Source organism: Sarcophilus harrisii, chromosome 5 (genome assembly GCF_902635505.1).
Source record: "Sarcophilus harrisii chromosome 5, mSarHar1.11, whole genome shotgun sequence".
Lineage (NCBI taxonomy): Eukaryota > Metazoa > Chordata > Mammalia > Dasyuromorphia > Dasyuridae > Sarcophilus > Sarcophilus harrisii.
Window position 1 is genome coordinate 253,228,781 of NC_045430.1, and position 16,437 is coordinate 253,245,217.

The window sequence follows — 16,437 nt, forward strand, 5'->3', positions numbered from 1 at the left end:
GGACAAGCATTCCTGTGACTTTCTTAGTAACTTCATTTCAAACATTCATTTGACATCTGATCCAATGGAAGGTAACATTTAGGTTAAAAGAATTTTATTTTTATTTGTGAGAGTGTAGATCTTGTGTTATGAAAAGTGAATACTGTCTGAAAATGGTTTTTAAAATTGAGATAAGTAGCATAAAAGGTCACAAATTTAGAGAATTGCTAGTGAGAAAAAATGTTTTGCATATTACCAAAATTATTATAAAATGCTATGCATTTTATAGGTTATTTCATGGCTACTATCCTAGAAAAACGACAATTATCAGAATAAATGTTTTTGTTATAAAAATATATGTATGCAGAAAAGTCTATTTTCAGCAACCTCTAGCAAAAGATTAATTTTTGGTGGTCACTGAAAACCTAAACCCTTAGGTTCAATACAGTAACAATTGTTTCACGCCATTTTCTAAGAAGATATCCCCACAAAATCTGAGGACTGACTATAAAATCTGTGGATTAGCAATTATTGAGCCTTGATCTCAAAACAAGATGATGGGGAGAATTATATATACTACATATTCAACATTTCATATCAGTAGATTCAAATAGCACTGGACACAGCCTTAAAATAATGGTATGTGTAATCTGTATGTAACTATTCTCTATATTTTGTTCTTTCATTTTTTCCTTAACTTCTACAAGAATAATTCAGTCATTCAATCACAAGAATTTACAAAACATAATTCAAAAATGAAATAGATACATACCCATATATGCTGCCCAATGAATAGCTCGTCTGTCTTTCTTGTCAAATGCATTAATATTGGCACCCCTGGATAGCAGCAGGTTGACCATCTGGGATAAACAATAAAACTTCACATTAATGCATAAAATTGAGATGTTCTCAACTTTTTGGGGAGTCCATGATTTTTTTTTTTAATGTAAGAAAAAAAAAAATCTACTGAGTCCACAAGAAAGTAATTGGACTACTTGTACCCATTCAATAAGAAAACGTAAAATGCCTAAAGGAAGTAAGCTAAAGAAGCATTTATTAAGAGTCAACAATGTGCCAGGCACTGTGTGTTAAGCACTTTACAGTCATCTCATTTAATCCTTATAACCACCCTGGGTAGGTAGATACTGTTGTTATACCCAATTTTACAGGTAAGGAAACTGAGTAAAACAGAAATGAAGTCACTTGCCCAGGTTAACACAGCTAATAAATGCTTGAGGCTGGATTTGAAGTCAGATCCTCCCAACTCCAGGCCCAGAACTTTGCTTTCTCTATTATGCCACCAAGCTACCCCAAAGTCCATCTAAGCATTTTCAGTGCTTTGCTTTACGTTAAGCTACACAAACAATTATAAATTTCAAAATTATTCCATTATATTATTCCCAAATATTATGGATTCAATAATGCTTTTAATTTGTAACCTTGGACTTGATAATTTTTACTTAAATTTTCTACAAACTAAAAAATTTTGTCATCTTGTGATAAATAGTAGGAAAAATAAACCAAAGAAATACAACATAACAGCCTGGCATTTAGTTACTGAAAGTTGTATTTGTTAACTGACTATAATTGTGGGATAAAAGATAAAACTTCTAAAATAATAACAATTAAGAAACAAATGTCCATTGGAATGATAGTTTTGTTATGGCTATGAAGAAAAATGAAATTCAAATTCAAACTTAGAAAACACTAAATAATTATTAAATGATTGCATACCTCAACATGTCCACTGAATGCTGCATGATGTAAAGCTGTCCTGCCAGCTCTATCAGACACATTTACGTTGCTTAGGAGGGGCACCAAAGCTTCAGCACATTGGACAGCTTTGTTTGCAGCAGCTATGTGTAAAGGAGTTTGCCAATTTTTATCACGAGCATTAACATCTGCTGAATGCTTCAACAATACCTGGACAGCTTCCTGAAAAATATGTGTAAATAAAAATTAGTGGAAAAGGATAGAATAGTTCTAAAAATATGCAAATATCCACTGAGAAAATTAAGATTAAATGATAATGGTATTTGGAATTATAATCACAAAAATCACTATTAATAAACTTTAACAAATCCCGAAAAATTGAAGGTTCTCTTAAGGATGTAGTAGAGACAGATCAATCATGTAAAACTATGACTTAACCATTCAAGTAACTTAAGCTTTCTCTCTGAAACTTCCCCAAAACAAAGTAATTCTTATTGTTACTTCTTGTTTATAGGAATAAAAAAGTAAAAATTTCTTTAGCAAATGATGTTTTTCTTACCTATTTCTCAACTACAAGTTTGATTTTCTTAATATTACCTCCCTTTATTCCTTAAAATTCAATTCAACAAGCATTTAGTTGCTAAAGATACAGTGGAAAAAAAAATTGCTGCCCTTATTGAATTTATGTATTCTTTTGATGGATTCAACATATTCACATATAAATTAATTTATAAAATAATTTGACAAAGGAGAGAATTCTAATAAAACTGTACTCAGCTTTGGAAAGGAAGATATTTCAAGGTTGGGATCAAGAAGGAAACATAAATATCACATTTGGCTACCAGTGGCACAGCAGGAGTCGTCCGATAAGACGAAGAAAACTATGTGGTACTGGAGAGGACTAGCTTCTTATGTAGAAGTGGCAGATGATCAGACTCATACTTGAGAAAGTCTTCTGTCAGCTTCAGAGGAAAGCAGGAGTGGAATAAGCATTTATTCAGGACCCATTGTATGCAACACACTGCGCCAAGCACTTAACAACAATGATCTCATTTGAGGTTCACAACAACCCATGAGGTAGATGCCATTATCATCTCCATTTTTTACACAGAAGAAAACTATCATCTCCATTTTTTACACAGAAGAAAACTAAAGTGGACCAAGTATATTTTTAGACTAAGTTTTAAAAGTGTTGAGTAAGAGATACTTAAGGAACATGGGGGAAGAGATATCCATTGGGCAAGGTTTAAAGAAAGAGAATGGGGAAGAGAGAGAGGAAAGAGGAGAAGAAAAGACATGAAGAGAGAAGAGAGAGGAAAGAGAAAAGAATGGAAAGAAGAGGGAAAAAAGACATAGGAGAGAGGGAGAGGAGGGGGAGAAAACTTTCTTTCACATACTGTTTTGGCCTTCATTTACTCTTTATTCATTTGCATGTCCTATTTGCAATAGGCTTAACAGATATTCAGTCTTACAATGATGATCTTGGGATGCCTGCAACACATATCCATCTTTAGCTTGACAACTGAAATGTTTCCTTTCCCCTTTATCCAGGTGCTTCACTCCTCCATGAAGCTTCTCTTGTACCTCAAAGTCACCTATTTTATTCTAGAGATTTTCCATCTCATAGTTTTATGTTTTTTGGTGTGGTTTTTTCCTGCATACCCCACTCTCACAATCAAAATGTAAGAGAAAGGAGTGTTTTTTCATTTTTGCCTCCTGATGCTTAACAAAGCATCTTACACACATTAAAACTAACAAACCATCTTACACACATTAAACCTATGATACATTTTTACTACATCATACTCTGAATGCATAATTGTTGTGACCTAGAACCTATTCATTAAATAACCACCTCTAGTTTTTCAATGAGAATGCTAAGGTCTGAGATGTTATAAGTTATAATATATTGGTCAGAGTAATAGTGTAAGGTTTTTGATGCTTTTTCCACAACTTAATATGAATTAATTTGTGAAAAGTCATGACATAGTAAGGAAAAGAATCACTGAAGTACTTTGAACAAGAAAGTTACAATTCACCTCTTCTTGTTACTAAAATTTCTTGTAACTGTAATATTTTTACAGGTACTTTCTCAGTATCATGACTTAATTATATTAGTGAATATCCAAACACATAATAAGCAATAGTACAGAAGCAACATGGTCTCATAAGTCAAAAGTAAGCCTCAGAGCTTGAGAGTTTCCTAGAGGGTTGTGAATAAAAGATACCTTAGAAGAGAAATGATCTTTATCAAATGAGTTGTTTATAACAGGAGTTGAGGGAAGGATATCTGGATGTACTTTTGCCTACACTGGATGCTAGAGACTCAAATTTTCCCATTTGTGGAGAAAAGTAAGTTTTTATGGTGCCCTTTGCTAGCGATAGTATAGCCACAAGGTAACTATTTCTTCAAAAATTATGCAATTATAAAACATTTCATACCTCGCTACAAGATGCAACTGCTCTGTGTAAAGGAGTCAACCATTTGCTATCTTTGGCATTAACTCTAGCTCCTGCAACAAGAAAAAAAAAAAAGTTAATTTTTTAAATTAAAAATTATTATTTCTTTAAAATCATTATACCAAAAGTATTAACAGATTGTGTTTCAAACATTATGATCAAGTTAAGAATTAAGAACAAATTTATAGTTACAAGGTGAAATTATTTTAGAACTTAGATAAATACACTTAAAGTATCATGCACTTAGTAATATATTTTTCTATAACTAGCCAAATGATTACTAGAAAGCACGTGTTCAGATCTCATCAATTCCTTTCTCAATACTTCTGGCAAACAATTATTTCCTTCATTCTGACTATTACCAACTTGAACTACTGAAATTATAATTCCTGACAGGTTTTCTCACTTCATATTCCACATTTCCTCCTTATTCTACACTATCACTCATACTGTCATCAGACTAATATTCATTCATGGATCTGATCACTAAAATGACCGTTGGATAATGCCCTTTTATTTGGCATTTAAGACCCTCCAAAATTTGGCATATTCCACCTACTTTAGTTCATATTATTCACCATTTCCTCTTTCCAAAGAGTTACTTGTGTACTAACTCAAAAAGTACCCTTCCAGCTGTATAGCAAAATCCAAACAGGAATTTTTCATTGATTTTAGCTTTTCCTATATAGGTACTTAGGTTGACCTTTTTGGATTTTTCTTTTTCTAAAACATTTTGATAACAATTTTTAGTATAAATGGCTTCCGTTATAATTCAACACATTTTATTTTATGCAATTAAAAATATGATTCTAAAAGTGGTCAATAGGCTCCACCAGACTGCTGAAGGGTTCATGACACAAAAAAAGGCAAAAAAAATCTCAGATACTAGAATGCTTTCCCCTTTTGTTTAGACTTTGCAACAGTGGCATACATCTTAAGGGAACATAGATTTCCTTATTTTATGCCTCACTTGATGCTTCAAGACACTGAACAATTCAGCTTAATTTTTTTTTATTGCATTTCCAAAGGAATCTTATGTTGTAACATCTGCAGGAATAATTCCTTTTGGAAGGAAAGCATTAGTAGGGGCATTCTGTTTTTCATAAACAAATACCAACAGCAAGATTTTGTAGTATCTGGTGCAACGCCCCACCCCCAACATCAATTATGAGATTGTATAGTTACAATCTGCTGTAGAGAATCATTGCAGAAGTTTTCCTGTTACCTCAACATACATGTAGATCATCCTATGAAGAGTTTACAAAGATGAAAAAGCAGTCTTCTAGTCTATTAGTTTTTGGGGTTTATACTGTCCATGACATTTCTTCTCTCCACCCCATTCTTTTGAGATAATTTCTAAAGTAATCTATCAACATTTTAAATATTAACATCAACTTCAGCATGGTTCTGTATATATCTGGTATTGCCATTCATCCTATCAACCTTAAGATAATTTGTATTTATTTATACAGACTTTGGAGACAGATATTGGAGCTAAATATGCTATCATTAGTAATAAAAAGGAGAATTCACTTTTTGAAAAGAACTGTTAGAAAAACAGTTTGGCAAAAAAAAAAAAAAAAAGTCTAGATTAACATCTTGCCCCATACACTAAATAAGCACAAAAGCACAAAAGAATACATGACTCTTGATTGAGATTGTATCTTGTATTCACCTTGCTTAATTGATTTACATATACTTTTACTAATTTACACAAACCATTAGAAGCTGTATTTTATGACATGCAAGTGAATCATACATATTTTTTGGAAGACGATGGTCTTGGTGGCTTTGTTTATGTTTCACAAAGACAATTCCTATTATAGCTCTTGTCTCTAAAGGATAAAGTAATTTGATTTGTACATATTGTGGAAAGGCAATATTGAATTGGAAGTTCAGATCTTAATAGCTGATTCCTAGTGTTTGACCTTAATGCAATTATTTCTCCTTTCAATTTACTCATTTATGAAAAGAATAGGTTGTCTGTAATGCTTTGCAAGCCTAAATTTGTGTTGCTAGAAACTTGAAACAGAATGGATGTCCATCAGTTTGAGATGGCTGAATAAATTGGTATATGAAAATTATGGAATATTAATGTCAAGAAATACCAACAGGATGATTTCAAAGGCCTAGATATTAATTACAATTTAAACATGCTATGAAATACAGGACCAGGAGATCATATATGACTTCAACAATACTTTAGATGATGACTGTTCTGATGGATCAAGAGCAATCTAGCAACAAGATCAAAAATCATTTCTAATGGGCAAATTGACTAGATCTATCCGAAAGAACTTAGGGATGACTAAAACCTTTATTGAATTCAATCCTAATGATGCCACCATTTTGATTTCCTTCATCAGTTAATTGTACAATAATTAAGAGTCGAACTTTGTACAGCAAAATATAGGTTTTAGTCAGTATACTTGATATGATCTATATATTTTAATATATTTAACATCTACTGTCATCCTCCACTTTAGGGAGGCGTGGCAATTTAAGGTGAAATTTGAACAAAGGTTTGGAAATATTAATTGTTTAGAATTACAATGTATATATCATGAAAGTAATGGCTATTAGAATTAAAGAAAAAAAAAAAAAAAAAAAAAAGAATAGGTTGTGCTAGACTTTCTAACCTAAAATCTTGTGTTCTATGAAACTTTTCCAAAAATACAACCTAACAGAAGTCCATTGATTGTCTACAATGCCACCAATATTATCTGTCATGTGTAAAGGCAAGAGCTCACTCAAAAATGCTTTCAGGTTTAGACTATTCAATCTACAATGTTAAACAATCCCATAATCATACCACGAGTAATTGAGAGGGGAAAAGACAAATAATTAGCTTTGAAAGTAACATGTTGAATTGTACTAAAAAAAAAGTGAGCCATACAAAATAAATTTCACATATAATGCTTTGCCATTCTTTAGTGTTATTCTTTCATTTCATTTTTAGTCATCATGACTCCTTTAGGGTTTTCTTGACAAAGGTAATGAAGTGGCTCAACATTTCCTTCTCTAGTTAATTTTACAGATGAGTAAACTGAGGCAAACAGGATTAAGTGACTTGCTCAGGTCACATATCTAGTGTCTGAGGCTAGATTTAAACTCAGGAAGACGAGTACTCCTGACTTCATGCCCAGCACTCTATCCACTCTGCCAATTTAGCTGCTTCATTTTATTTTATATATGGAAATATTTTGGTTTTTAGTATTGATAAAATTCAGAATTTAAAAAAAAAGTTTATTCCCTTGGCTGGGAGGTAAGATTAATACAAAGATGAAGGGACTTTCCTGCACAGACACAAATTCACTTCAAACTTCTACTCCTCCGCCTCAGAGTCCTTTTCCTTCAAGATACAGTTCAAGAATGACCTTTTAAATAATGCCTTTTCTGATCCCCCCAATAGGTAGTGCTCTCTCTCTCTCTCTCTCAAACTACCCTGTATGTAATTATTCAAATTATTTAATTTTTATTTACTCTGTCCATATACTCATTACCTTCAACATAGAAGTGAAAGATTTCTACAAATAGATATCATTTCAGGCTTTGAGGCAGTTTCTCACACACTGCCTGACTGGACATTGCTCAAGCCTACAACTCTCCCCATCCTCATCACTGCCTGGCTTTTTGTCAAAGTCTAGCTGAAATCCACCTGCTATGCTATGCTTGTGAATGATATTGCCTTGCCTCTGGACCCACTCCCAATTTATCCTATATATATATTTTGTTTGTCTCCCCCATTAGATTAGGTATATTCATCTCAGAAGCTATCATAGTGCCTGGTACACAGCACGCAAGAGTATTCTTGATTGATTTTCTTGCTCTTCTATTCTTGCCTACCCAGCTCTGTTTTTGGAAATCCAATTATAATGTTGCTAAACGTTTAAAAAATATACATATACAAAATTTGTCACGGTTTTTGTTTTTAAACAGTGTTACTAACTGTAACATCTTGGGGCAATTAGTTCCTTTGGAGCAATGTTGTAATTGGTAATGTAAATTAATAGTGTTTACTTCAAAGGTATGTTTGTTACAGTAACCTTAGGAAGACTATAGCTATGTAACCAAGTGCAAAGATACATCATACATAAAACAAGATTCCAGAAAAGGAAAAGAATCTGGTGGTTGTGATATCACAAAGAAGGGTAAAGGTTCCTTTAATAATGGGATGGATTCACTTTCTTCTCGCTACACTTTCACACTTACCACTTTGGTCGTTTTTTCTTTTCTGCTATTTCATTCAGTTTAAAAAGAAACTCACTAGAAAAAAAAGGTACTCACTTCTTCATAAAACCTTCCCCAGCTAATTCACCATCCCTATGACATTATACCAAAGTCTACTTGTTTCCATTTATAATTGTCATTAAATGGTATCTGTAATATGATTCACTGTAATAAGGCAGTGGAAAACAAAATTTGGATAGCTATGAAGACTAGACAGGATTCTGTACTTAATGTAATACCCCACTGAGAAATGCTATAAAGTTCTCAATAGCAATGTGCAATTAGCATGACCATGTCTTTTCATTAGCATGTCTTTTCAAGTGGCTTTTGTACTTATTCTATTCATTTTCTCTAGTCTGCTTCCTTTGCCTCCCATTAGGGATTCTCAGTTCTAGTGACCCCATCACTGCCCCACCCTTGACTGGAACAATTCACAGCTTCAGCCACAGTACCTTTGCATATCTCATTTTCTTCTGGTGACTTTCTGCCTACAAAGGCGCATAAAGGATATCTGCACTGTTCTAAATTTGGCGATACTTTCTAATCTAATCTAATCTAACATCTTTAACTTCCCTTCTTTCAGCAAAAGTGATCTTTTCCACGGCATCTGTTTAAGTTTAGAATTCATGTGGATGCACCAGTTCGTGGATTCACTTTCAATACTGAACATGTTTTCAGTCAAATCAAGAAACCTCCTGATGGGTCATATTTCTTTTTTATCCTTTAAGGACAAACCAGACAATATAAAATCAGTGTAGGAACTATTCACACTACCAAGGAAGCACAATTATTTAACCCCAAAATTCACAAAATACAAACTTTTCCTCAAACTACATTAAGAATTTCTTGAAAAATTTTCACATCCTACTAACAAATGATAGGGGAAAAAATGGAGACATCAATCTATTAGAGATGCCCCCAAAGTTATAACTCCAAAGTGGAGGCAGCCAGAATAGTGCTTTATGTTGACATTGATTCCTAAAATCCAAAGGATAGCTGGACTCATAATTATCTGCAATAATTATCTCAATAGTTCTTTTAAAAATGAAGAGTGAAGAAATGAAATCTTAATACCAGGCAGACAATTCAATAGAAAGCTGAATAATAACAAACTTTTTATGAAACTTTTTTATGAAAGAATTTTTTAACTTATTTTTATCTGAATTCCAAATTTCATCTTCCACAGAAACATTTTATAATCTGCATCTTTGCATGCTGAAATGGGTCTGCAATGATGTTTTCAAAAAGTGCAGACAAAGAGGCTCTGTGACAATAAAAACAAAATAATTTAGTCAAATCAGCATCATCCACTTTAGTTTGGGTTACCCACTAAAATATTCTACTTTTTAAAAACTTCATGAAAATCAGTTAAATTTTTGTTGACACCAGTTTTTTTTTCCTTTTCTTCAATGGAGCATGGCACTTAGCAGGCCACTTATATCAAAATAATGAGAAGGAAATACAAAAGGTTTTTACTATCTCAAATGAAAAAGTTAATTGATATTGACAACAATTTGAGAAACAAAACCTTCTAGCATAAAACAGAAAATCCAGGGAAAAACCACAGACATAATCATTAGATATAATGAGAATGAATTTCAAATTCCTTATAGCCAGATATGGAATGACCTCCATAATCTGGCTCTGACTTCCCTTTTCACCCCTTACAAATTCCAAGTTCTAGCCAAACCAAACTCCCTTACTTCCTTGCCCTTCTACATATGGAAAGATACTTTGTGGCTTTTAAAATAAAGTCCTCTCACTGAAAACATGATGAAAGACCTACTCTTGCAGAGATTTCCTTAATTTCCCACAGTCAAAAGTGAGTTCTTTTGTTATTTAACACTGTGTCCTGTGTATTATACATCAACTTGATTTTTGAACAAAATATGTGTACATTTCTTGTCCCAAGATCAAACCTGCAAACTTTATTTTGCTCTATCACTTTTATTTTACATATAGAAATCACTTAATATATATCATGTTAACTTTATCTACATAAGTGATTCCTAGTGGTTTTATCCTTCAAACCCTTTTCAATAATAACAAAAAGAAAACATATTATGGATCCCCTGGGGAATTTAATATACTACTCATAATAGTTATAACTTTTGCCCCATAAGCTCCAAATTTTTATTCTGGTTATAATTATTAAGACTAAATATAAAGTTGTAAGATAATTATTAGTATTTTATGTTGAACATTCTATAATAATTTAAAAAAATAAGCCAGTAAGACTTCATATGCTTATAATTATCTGCACTTAATATATTATAACTTTGAAAATGTTTACATAATAATCACATGCAAACTAAATTTCAGTGTTAAACTTTATTTAAACAAAGGATTGTAATATGTGACTCGATACCATAGAGGTTTTTTGTTTGTTTTTGGTGAGGCAATTGGGGTTAAGTGTTAAGTGTCTGAGGCCAAATTTGAATTCAGGTCCTCCTGACTTCAGGGCTGGTGCTCTAACCACTGTACCATTTAACTGCCTGTAGCATACAATTTTAAATCTAGTTCTACACTGAGAGAAATTCAAATTTTTTAGACATTTAGCCAGATGATTTAGCCAGAATGAATAGCTAGTTACAATATGAAATATTTACTTTTCTATTAACGGTTTCATTTTTTAAAAATCCACAATAATGCTTACATATAAACTAACTTCTGTCAGACAAAAATCTCCATGACTTTCTTTTTCCTCTACCACTTCCACACCAGTTATACATTCTCAGAAACTGGTGGTTAAGCTATACTATCAACAATTTCATTTGTATATCTGCCAAAGTATCACAATTGGAGAATCAGTTTAAATTTAAAAACAGATTGCAGAAAACTGCAATGAAAAAGAATCTAAAAAGTTTGTTTCTGCAGAACATTTATACTGAGTCCATGATGGTTTCAAGATAGTGTGTAATGTACATGACTAGAGATCAAGACTGATAATAATTGATATTTGCACCACAAAAATGCAAATGCACAGAAGAGCTTGGTCATATGATTATACAGATGAAGTATGATTACAAAATAACAGAATGGAACAAGGGAGTTACTCTACTGAAATGTATGAAAATCAACTGTATGCAAATACACCTGAGCATTCACTGGGAAATGGCTCAAATTTAAATATTGAGCCCTTGTGGTAGTTTAGAAAACAAAAGGGTAACAAATTGAGAAACTACAAGAACACAATGTCCTTAGTCAGAAGCAAAGTCTGGTGTAATAGCTGCACAAACACCCAAATCATTATCCATATGATCATGATGACTTTGAGTCATATAATATGACAAATACACACATGCTTTTTGTCATAAAAGAAAAATATATTTGTGAAATAACTGGGCACTTATGTACTGTTTAAGGCATCATTAAAGAATGTGAAATTCTTGGACTATTGTTTAAATTATAAATAAGAATCACTGATCTAATGTTAATGAGGAAAGATAAAGCTTTTTCTCTTTTCATTTCTGAATAATAACAGTGGATAGCCTATATAAGTCACATAAGCTTGTTTCAAGTTCTGCCTGAAACAAATACTGGCTAAGATACTAGGCAAGTCCTTAAACTTTTTTAGGTGTTCCAGGACAAATATGGCTATAAGTTGCAGTCAGTTAATAAGCATTTATCAAGGACATATCTGGTGCCAGTATTATGCTGAGTCCAAGGGATATGAAGAAAAACAATACCCTCCAAGAATTTACACTCCAATAGGGAAGACAAGAAGCAAATAACTACTTAATATAAAGTAAAGACAGAATAAATGGGAGACAGATCTATACTGTGTTCTGGATGAAGACACCAACCCAAATTGACTATTCAGGAGTCGCTCCAAGTTCAGAAAATTTATTAGAATCTCGAGACGTGGACCATCCTGCGCCAAAAGGACAGTAAAGATGCTCACAGGAGGGCCACTCCCTTGAGAGTGCTCACAGTTTTTATATATTTCAGACAAAGAACCACCCAAATCCCACCCTCTATATGTTGTGATTGGTTACACAAGTCTCTATTTCCCTATTTGGTCAGTGGAATGCAGTAGATAAGGTGATGGTATAGCTTCTTTGGCACTTTTTTTAAATCCCTTCTTTGGACAATGGAATGTAGGCTGTATGTAAAATCACACTCCAGAGAAGCTGAAACTGAGGCCTTATGGCTTCAACTAATTTAGCTAACAGTCACTGATCTGTAAGTTCTTCACCTTTTCCACACAATTGGAAGAGCTAGTTTCCTCAAGAGAAGCTTTCTATACTAGTGAAATAACGGATCTCAATTTAATAGCAACAATAGTATCTTCCAGAACTATAAAATTGTTTTCAGTCCCTCCCAGAGCACAGGAAATATAGCCAGCACCCTGATAAATTGGGCCATGAGCCAAATTCTAGCCTTTCCCTTCTCTAAAGCCCCATTACCAAAAGCAGTGAGGCCAACAGCCTTAGGTCATGTTATCAGGCTAGGTGTGGGTAGGGGAGTTAAAAGTGTGAGAAATAATGAAAAGTTGCATTTCCACAGAGTGGGGCAAGCTTCGAGGTAGTGTGGGATTTCAGAATGTAAGAGGTTAAGGAAGATTCTACAGAATAATTAAGTGATCAATAGGAACCTTGAGCAAACAAGGAATTGAGGAGCTAGGAAGGCACAGGGAGATTCAGCCAATCAGAGTCTTCTGGTTTTGAGAAAAGCACAAACTACAGATAATAGCCAATCCAGATCAAAATAGTTGAGGTCAATGACCTGACTTGACCAAATCACTATTGCACCTGCTTAACAGGTTAACTGAATATGAAAGGACACACCCTGTAGGAGTTTTCTGTCATTTTTGAACATGAGATGAATGAGGGAGGGAAACATGTTTATATATACTTAGGGGAAAACACATAGTGGCATTTCAGGAAGACTGTAACCAGGAAGGGAAGGGACCACTCCGAAGGGAGGGGCTGTGTCAAGCTAATAAGTATAAAGCTCTCGCTTCTGTACTGTCTCCCTCTTCCTGAGGCGTGGAGTCTGCTTCTGGCCAGAAACGTTAAGATAATTCCTTATTTTCCTCTATATCTTATTTTCAGTGTCAAAGAGAGGGGGAAAAAAGAGGTGGAGAGAATAAGACTTGAATCTACATATCTAGTCTTTCAGTTTCTCCTTAGCTTAAAGCTCACAGGGGAAAATGTTGCACCTGTATTGAAACCTGGCTTTTTTCACCATTATTAATGTAGGCCACAAAACAGATATTTTCTTATCACACTACAGTTGCTCTAGCTATCTAGATAATCACACCTTCCTTAAAGATAACTGTTTATTAGACTGGTCTATTACATACATCCAATCTCCTACAGGAGGTATTTCCCAGCTCAGCTGCTTGTCAGGTCCTCTGCCCTGCCAACATCACTTGGTGTATTTTTGTGTTTACTTAAGCGTGCACATATTCATCACTCAATGAAATGTAAGGGCCTTCAGCAGAGAAGACTGTTTTCCTTTAGTCTTTGTCTAATATGCCTGTAAGAGGTACTTAATACTGACTGAATTAACTTTTTAACAACAACAATACCTTTTTATTTTTCAAAAATACAAGCAAAGCACATTTACCCTCGCAAAACTTTCTGTTCCAAATTTCTCTCTCTCTCTCCGCCCTCCCCCCCTCTCCCTTTCCCTCTCCTAGACAGCAAGTAATTCAATATAGGTTAAACATGTACAATTCTGCTAAACTTCCACACAAATTCCTTTCTACTTGAAAAAGGACTGCTGCAAAAATGTTTGATTTTGAGCATTGGGAACAGGGCATAGTTTCAAAGTGCTCTCCAGAATGGTTGGATCAGTTCACAATTCCACCAACAATGTATTAATGTCCCAGTTTTCCCACATCCTTTCCAAAATTCATTATCTTACCCAATCTGAGAAATGTTACTTCAGAGTTGTCCTAATTTGCATTTCTCTAATCAATATGATTTGGGATATTTTTAAATATGACTAGAAATGGTTTTTAAATTTCCTCATCTGATAATTCTCTGTTCCTACCCTTTGACTATTTATCAACTGGGGAGTGGTTTGTATTCTCTACAAATCTTAGAAATGAGGCCTTTATTAGAAACACTGAATATAAATTTTTCCCCCAGTTTTGTTTCCCTTCTAATCTTAGCTGCATTGCTTTTTTTTTAAATTTAATATAATCAAATTATCCACTTTGCATTTACATCATGCTCTTCTTTGGCTATAAATTCCTTCTTTTTCCACAGATCTGAGAAGACTATCCTTTGTTCTCCTAATTTGCTTATAGTATCACCCTTTATAGCTAAATAATGAAACCATTTCAACTTTATCTTGGTATGCCTAGTTTCTGCCATACTAATTTCCAGTTTTCCCAGCAATTTTTGTCAAATACTGAGTTCTTATTCCAGAATGCTGGCTGAATTTAACTAAAAATAGGTTTTTCTTCAGGAACATCCTTGAGAGTCAGACTTCATTCTTCACATGTCATACCATTACATAACCACCCACATCACCACTAACATATGGGCCACAACCTCTGAACCAAATATAAGGTAAAATAAATCTAATCAATCAAGTATTTATAAGCATCTACCAAATGCCAGATATTATGCCAGATACACAAAGAAAAGTGAAAAGATCATTGCTTTCAAAGAGCCTGAAACTTACCATCCAAAAGAGTCAAGTGTATAAGTCAGAGAGAGTGAGTTATGGTTTAATGCAATATCTTGTTGTTCAATCATTTTTCAGTTGTATCCAACCCTTCATGACCTCATTTGGGGTTTTCTTGGGAAAGATACTGGAGTGGAGAGAATTTTTTTGGAGTTTGTCATTTTCTTCTCTAGTTCCAGATGAGGAAAGCAAGAAAAACAGAGTTAAGTGACTTACCTAGAGTGACACAGCTAATATGCTGAGGCCAGATTTAAATTCAGGAAAACTTCAACTACTGTACCACCCAGTTGCCCCAATGAAACAGGTATTCCATTTTGCAATGCAAAATTTTATGTAATAAAATTGAAGGGCTTATGGGGAACAAAAATTCATCAATGATACTTGGGGGGAAAAAAACAACCTAACAAAAATGGTAGCATTGTGTTTTACCTGTAAAACATTAAGAAAAACATAAATGCTACACTAAATAATGATCTAAAACCTCAAGCATCTATTGAGCTTGTTCCCATTGCTCCAGGCTTGCAGAGTCAATGGCTATGAGGGAGAGGGCAACTCCAACTCCAGGACATAAGCAAACAAGAAATTTAGGTTATGCTCAAATTGCTCCCCAATATGTCAATCTTGTCAGAAGAAATTTGTGTTTTCAAAATAAGCATTACAGTAAAATAAGCATTACAGTATATAGGTTGATACAAGGAATACTGGGAACAAGACAGCAGGTAGAGAAGGAAGAAAAGGGGCTTGATGTGGAAGGGTGATCTTTTAATTGTAACTCTATGAGATAGAAGGGAGGTAGGGATGCATCCAAACATTCAGAACAGTCAATACAAAGGCTAGGCACACCAAGCATTATGAATGAGGAATACTAAGGATACTATTTTGAATAGATCACAGGATACATGGAGGGGTGCAAAGATAAGGTGAAGGAAAGCTGTAAAGGTCTTTAAATTACCAAAAAAGGAGGAATTTGAATAAATACTAGCGATAATAGAAAGATAATAGTCTTCTCTATGATCAGACCTAAAATTAAGGAATATCACTTTGGAAGATATATGGAGGAAGGATTGGAAATGGAGAATCATTGAGTTCTTCTAGGCAAGGATGCTAATTAGAACGTTAAAGTCTATGTAAGAGATAAAGGAGGACTGAATTATAGTAGTATGTGTGTGATGGGTAAGAAGGAGAGGAATAAGAGAGAAATGATGGCGATACTGTGATACTATTTAGCAATCAAATGGCTACGTAGGATGAGAGTGAGGAATGATCAAGAATGATATCATGTTTAATTAGAATGACTGGAAGGATAGTGGTACATTTGAAAGATACAAAAATAGACTACACAAAGAGGATTATCTCCCCTCAATTTTAACTCCCTTTGAAAATGAGTTTACAAGGTACTTTCAAGCACTA

General features: G+C 33.8%; 1 protein-coding gene and 1 long non-coding RNA gene across 4 annotated transcripts in view; one reads left to right on the forward strand and one right to left on the reverse strand.

Moving 5' to 3' along the window:
* ANKRD28 (ankyrin repeat domain 28) overlaps positions 1–16,437 on the reverse strand; it is a 153,816-nt gene that overhangs the window by 61,669 nt on the left and 75,710 nt on the right. For all 3 annotated transcript variants that reach the window (XM_031940271.1, XM_012551351.3, XM_031940272.1), the window contains exons 4-6: positions 4,135–4,205; positions 1,714–1,914; positions 752–839 (exon numbers count right to left, since the gene is read on the reverse strand). In XM_031940271.1, coding sequence (XP_031796131.1) covers positions 752–839; positions 1,714–1,914; positions 4,135–4,205 — 360 coding nt within the window. The remainder of the gene's footprint in view (positions 1–751; positions 840–1,713; positions 1,915–4,134; positions 4,206–16,437) is intronic.
* Positions 5,569–6,894, forward strand: LOC116419563. Its single transcript, XR_004229819.1, has 2 exons — positions 5,569–6,130; positions 6,772–6,894. It is a non-coding gene; the product is annotated as an uncharacterized LOC116419563 (long non-coding RNA).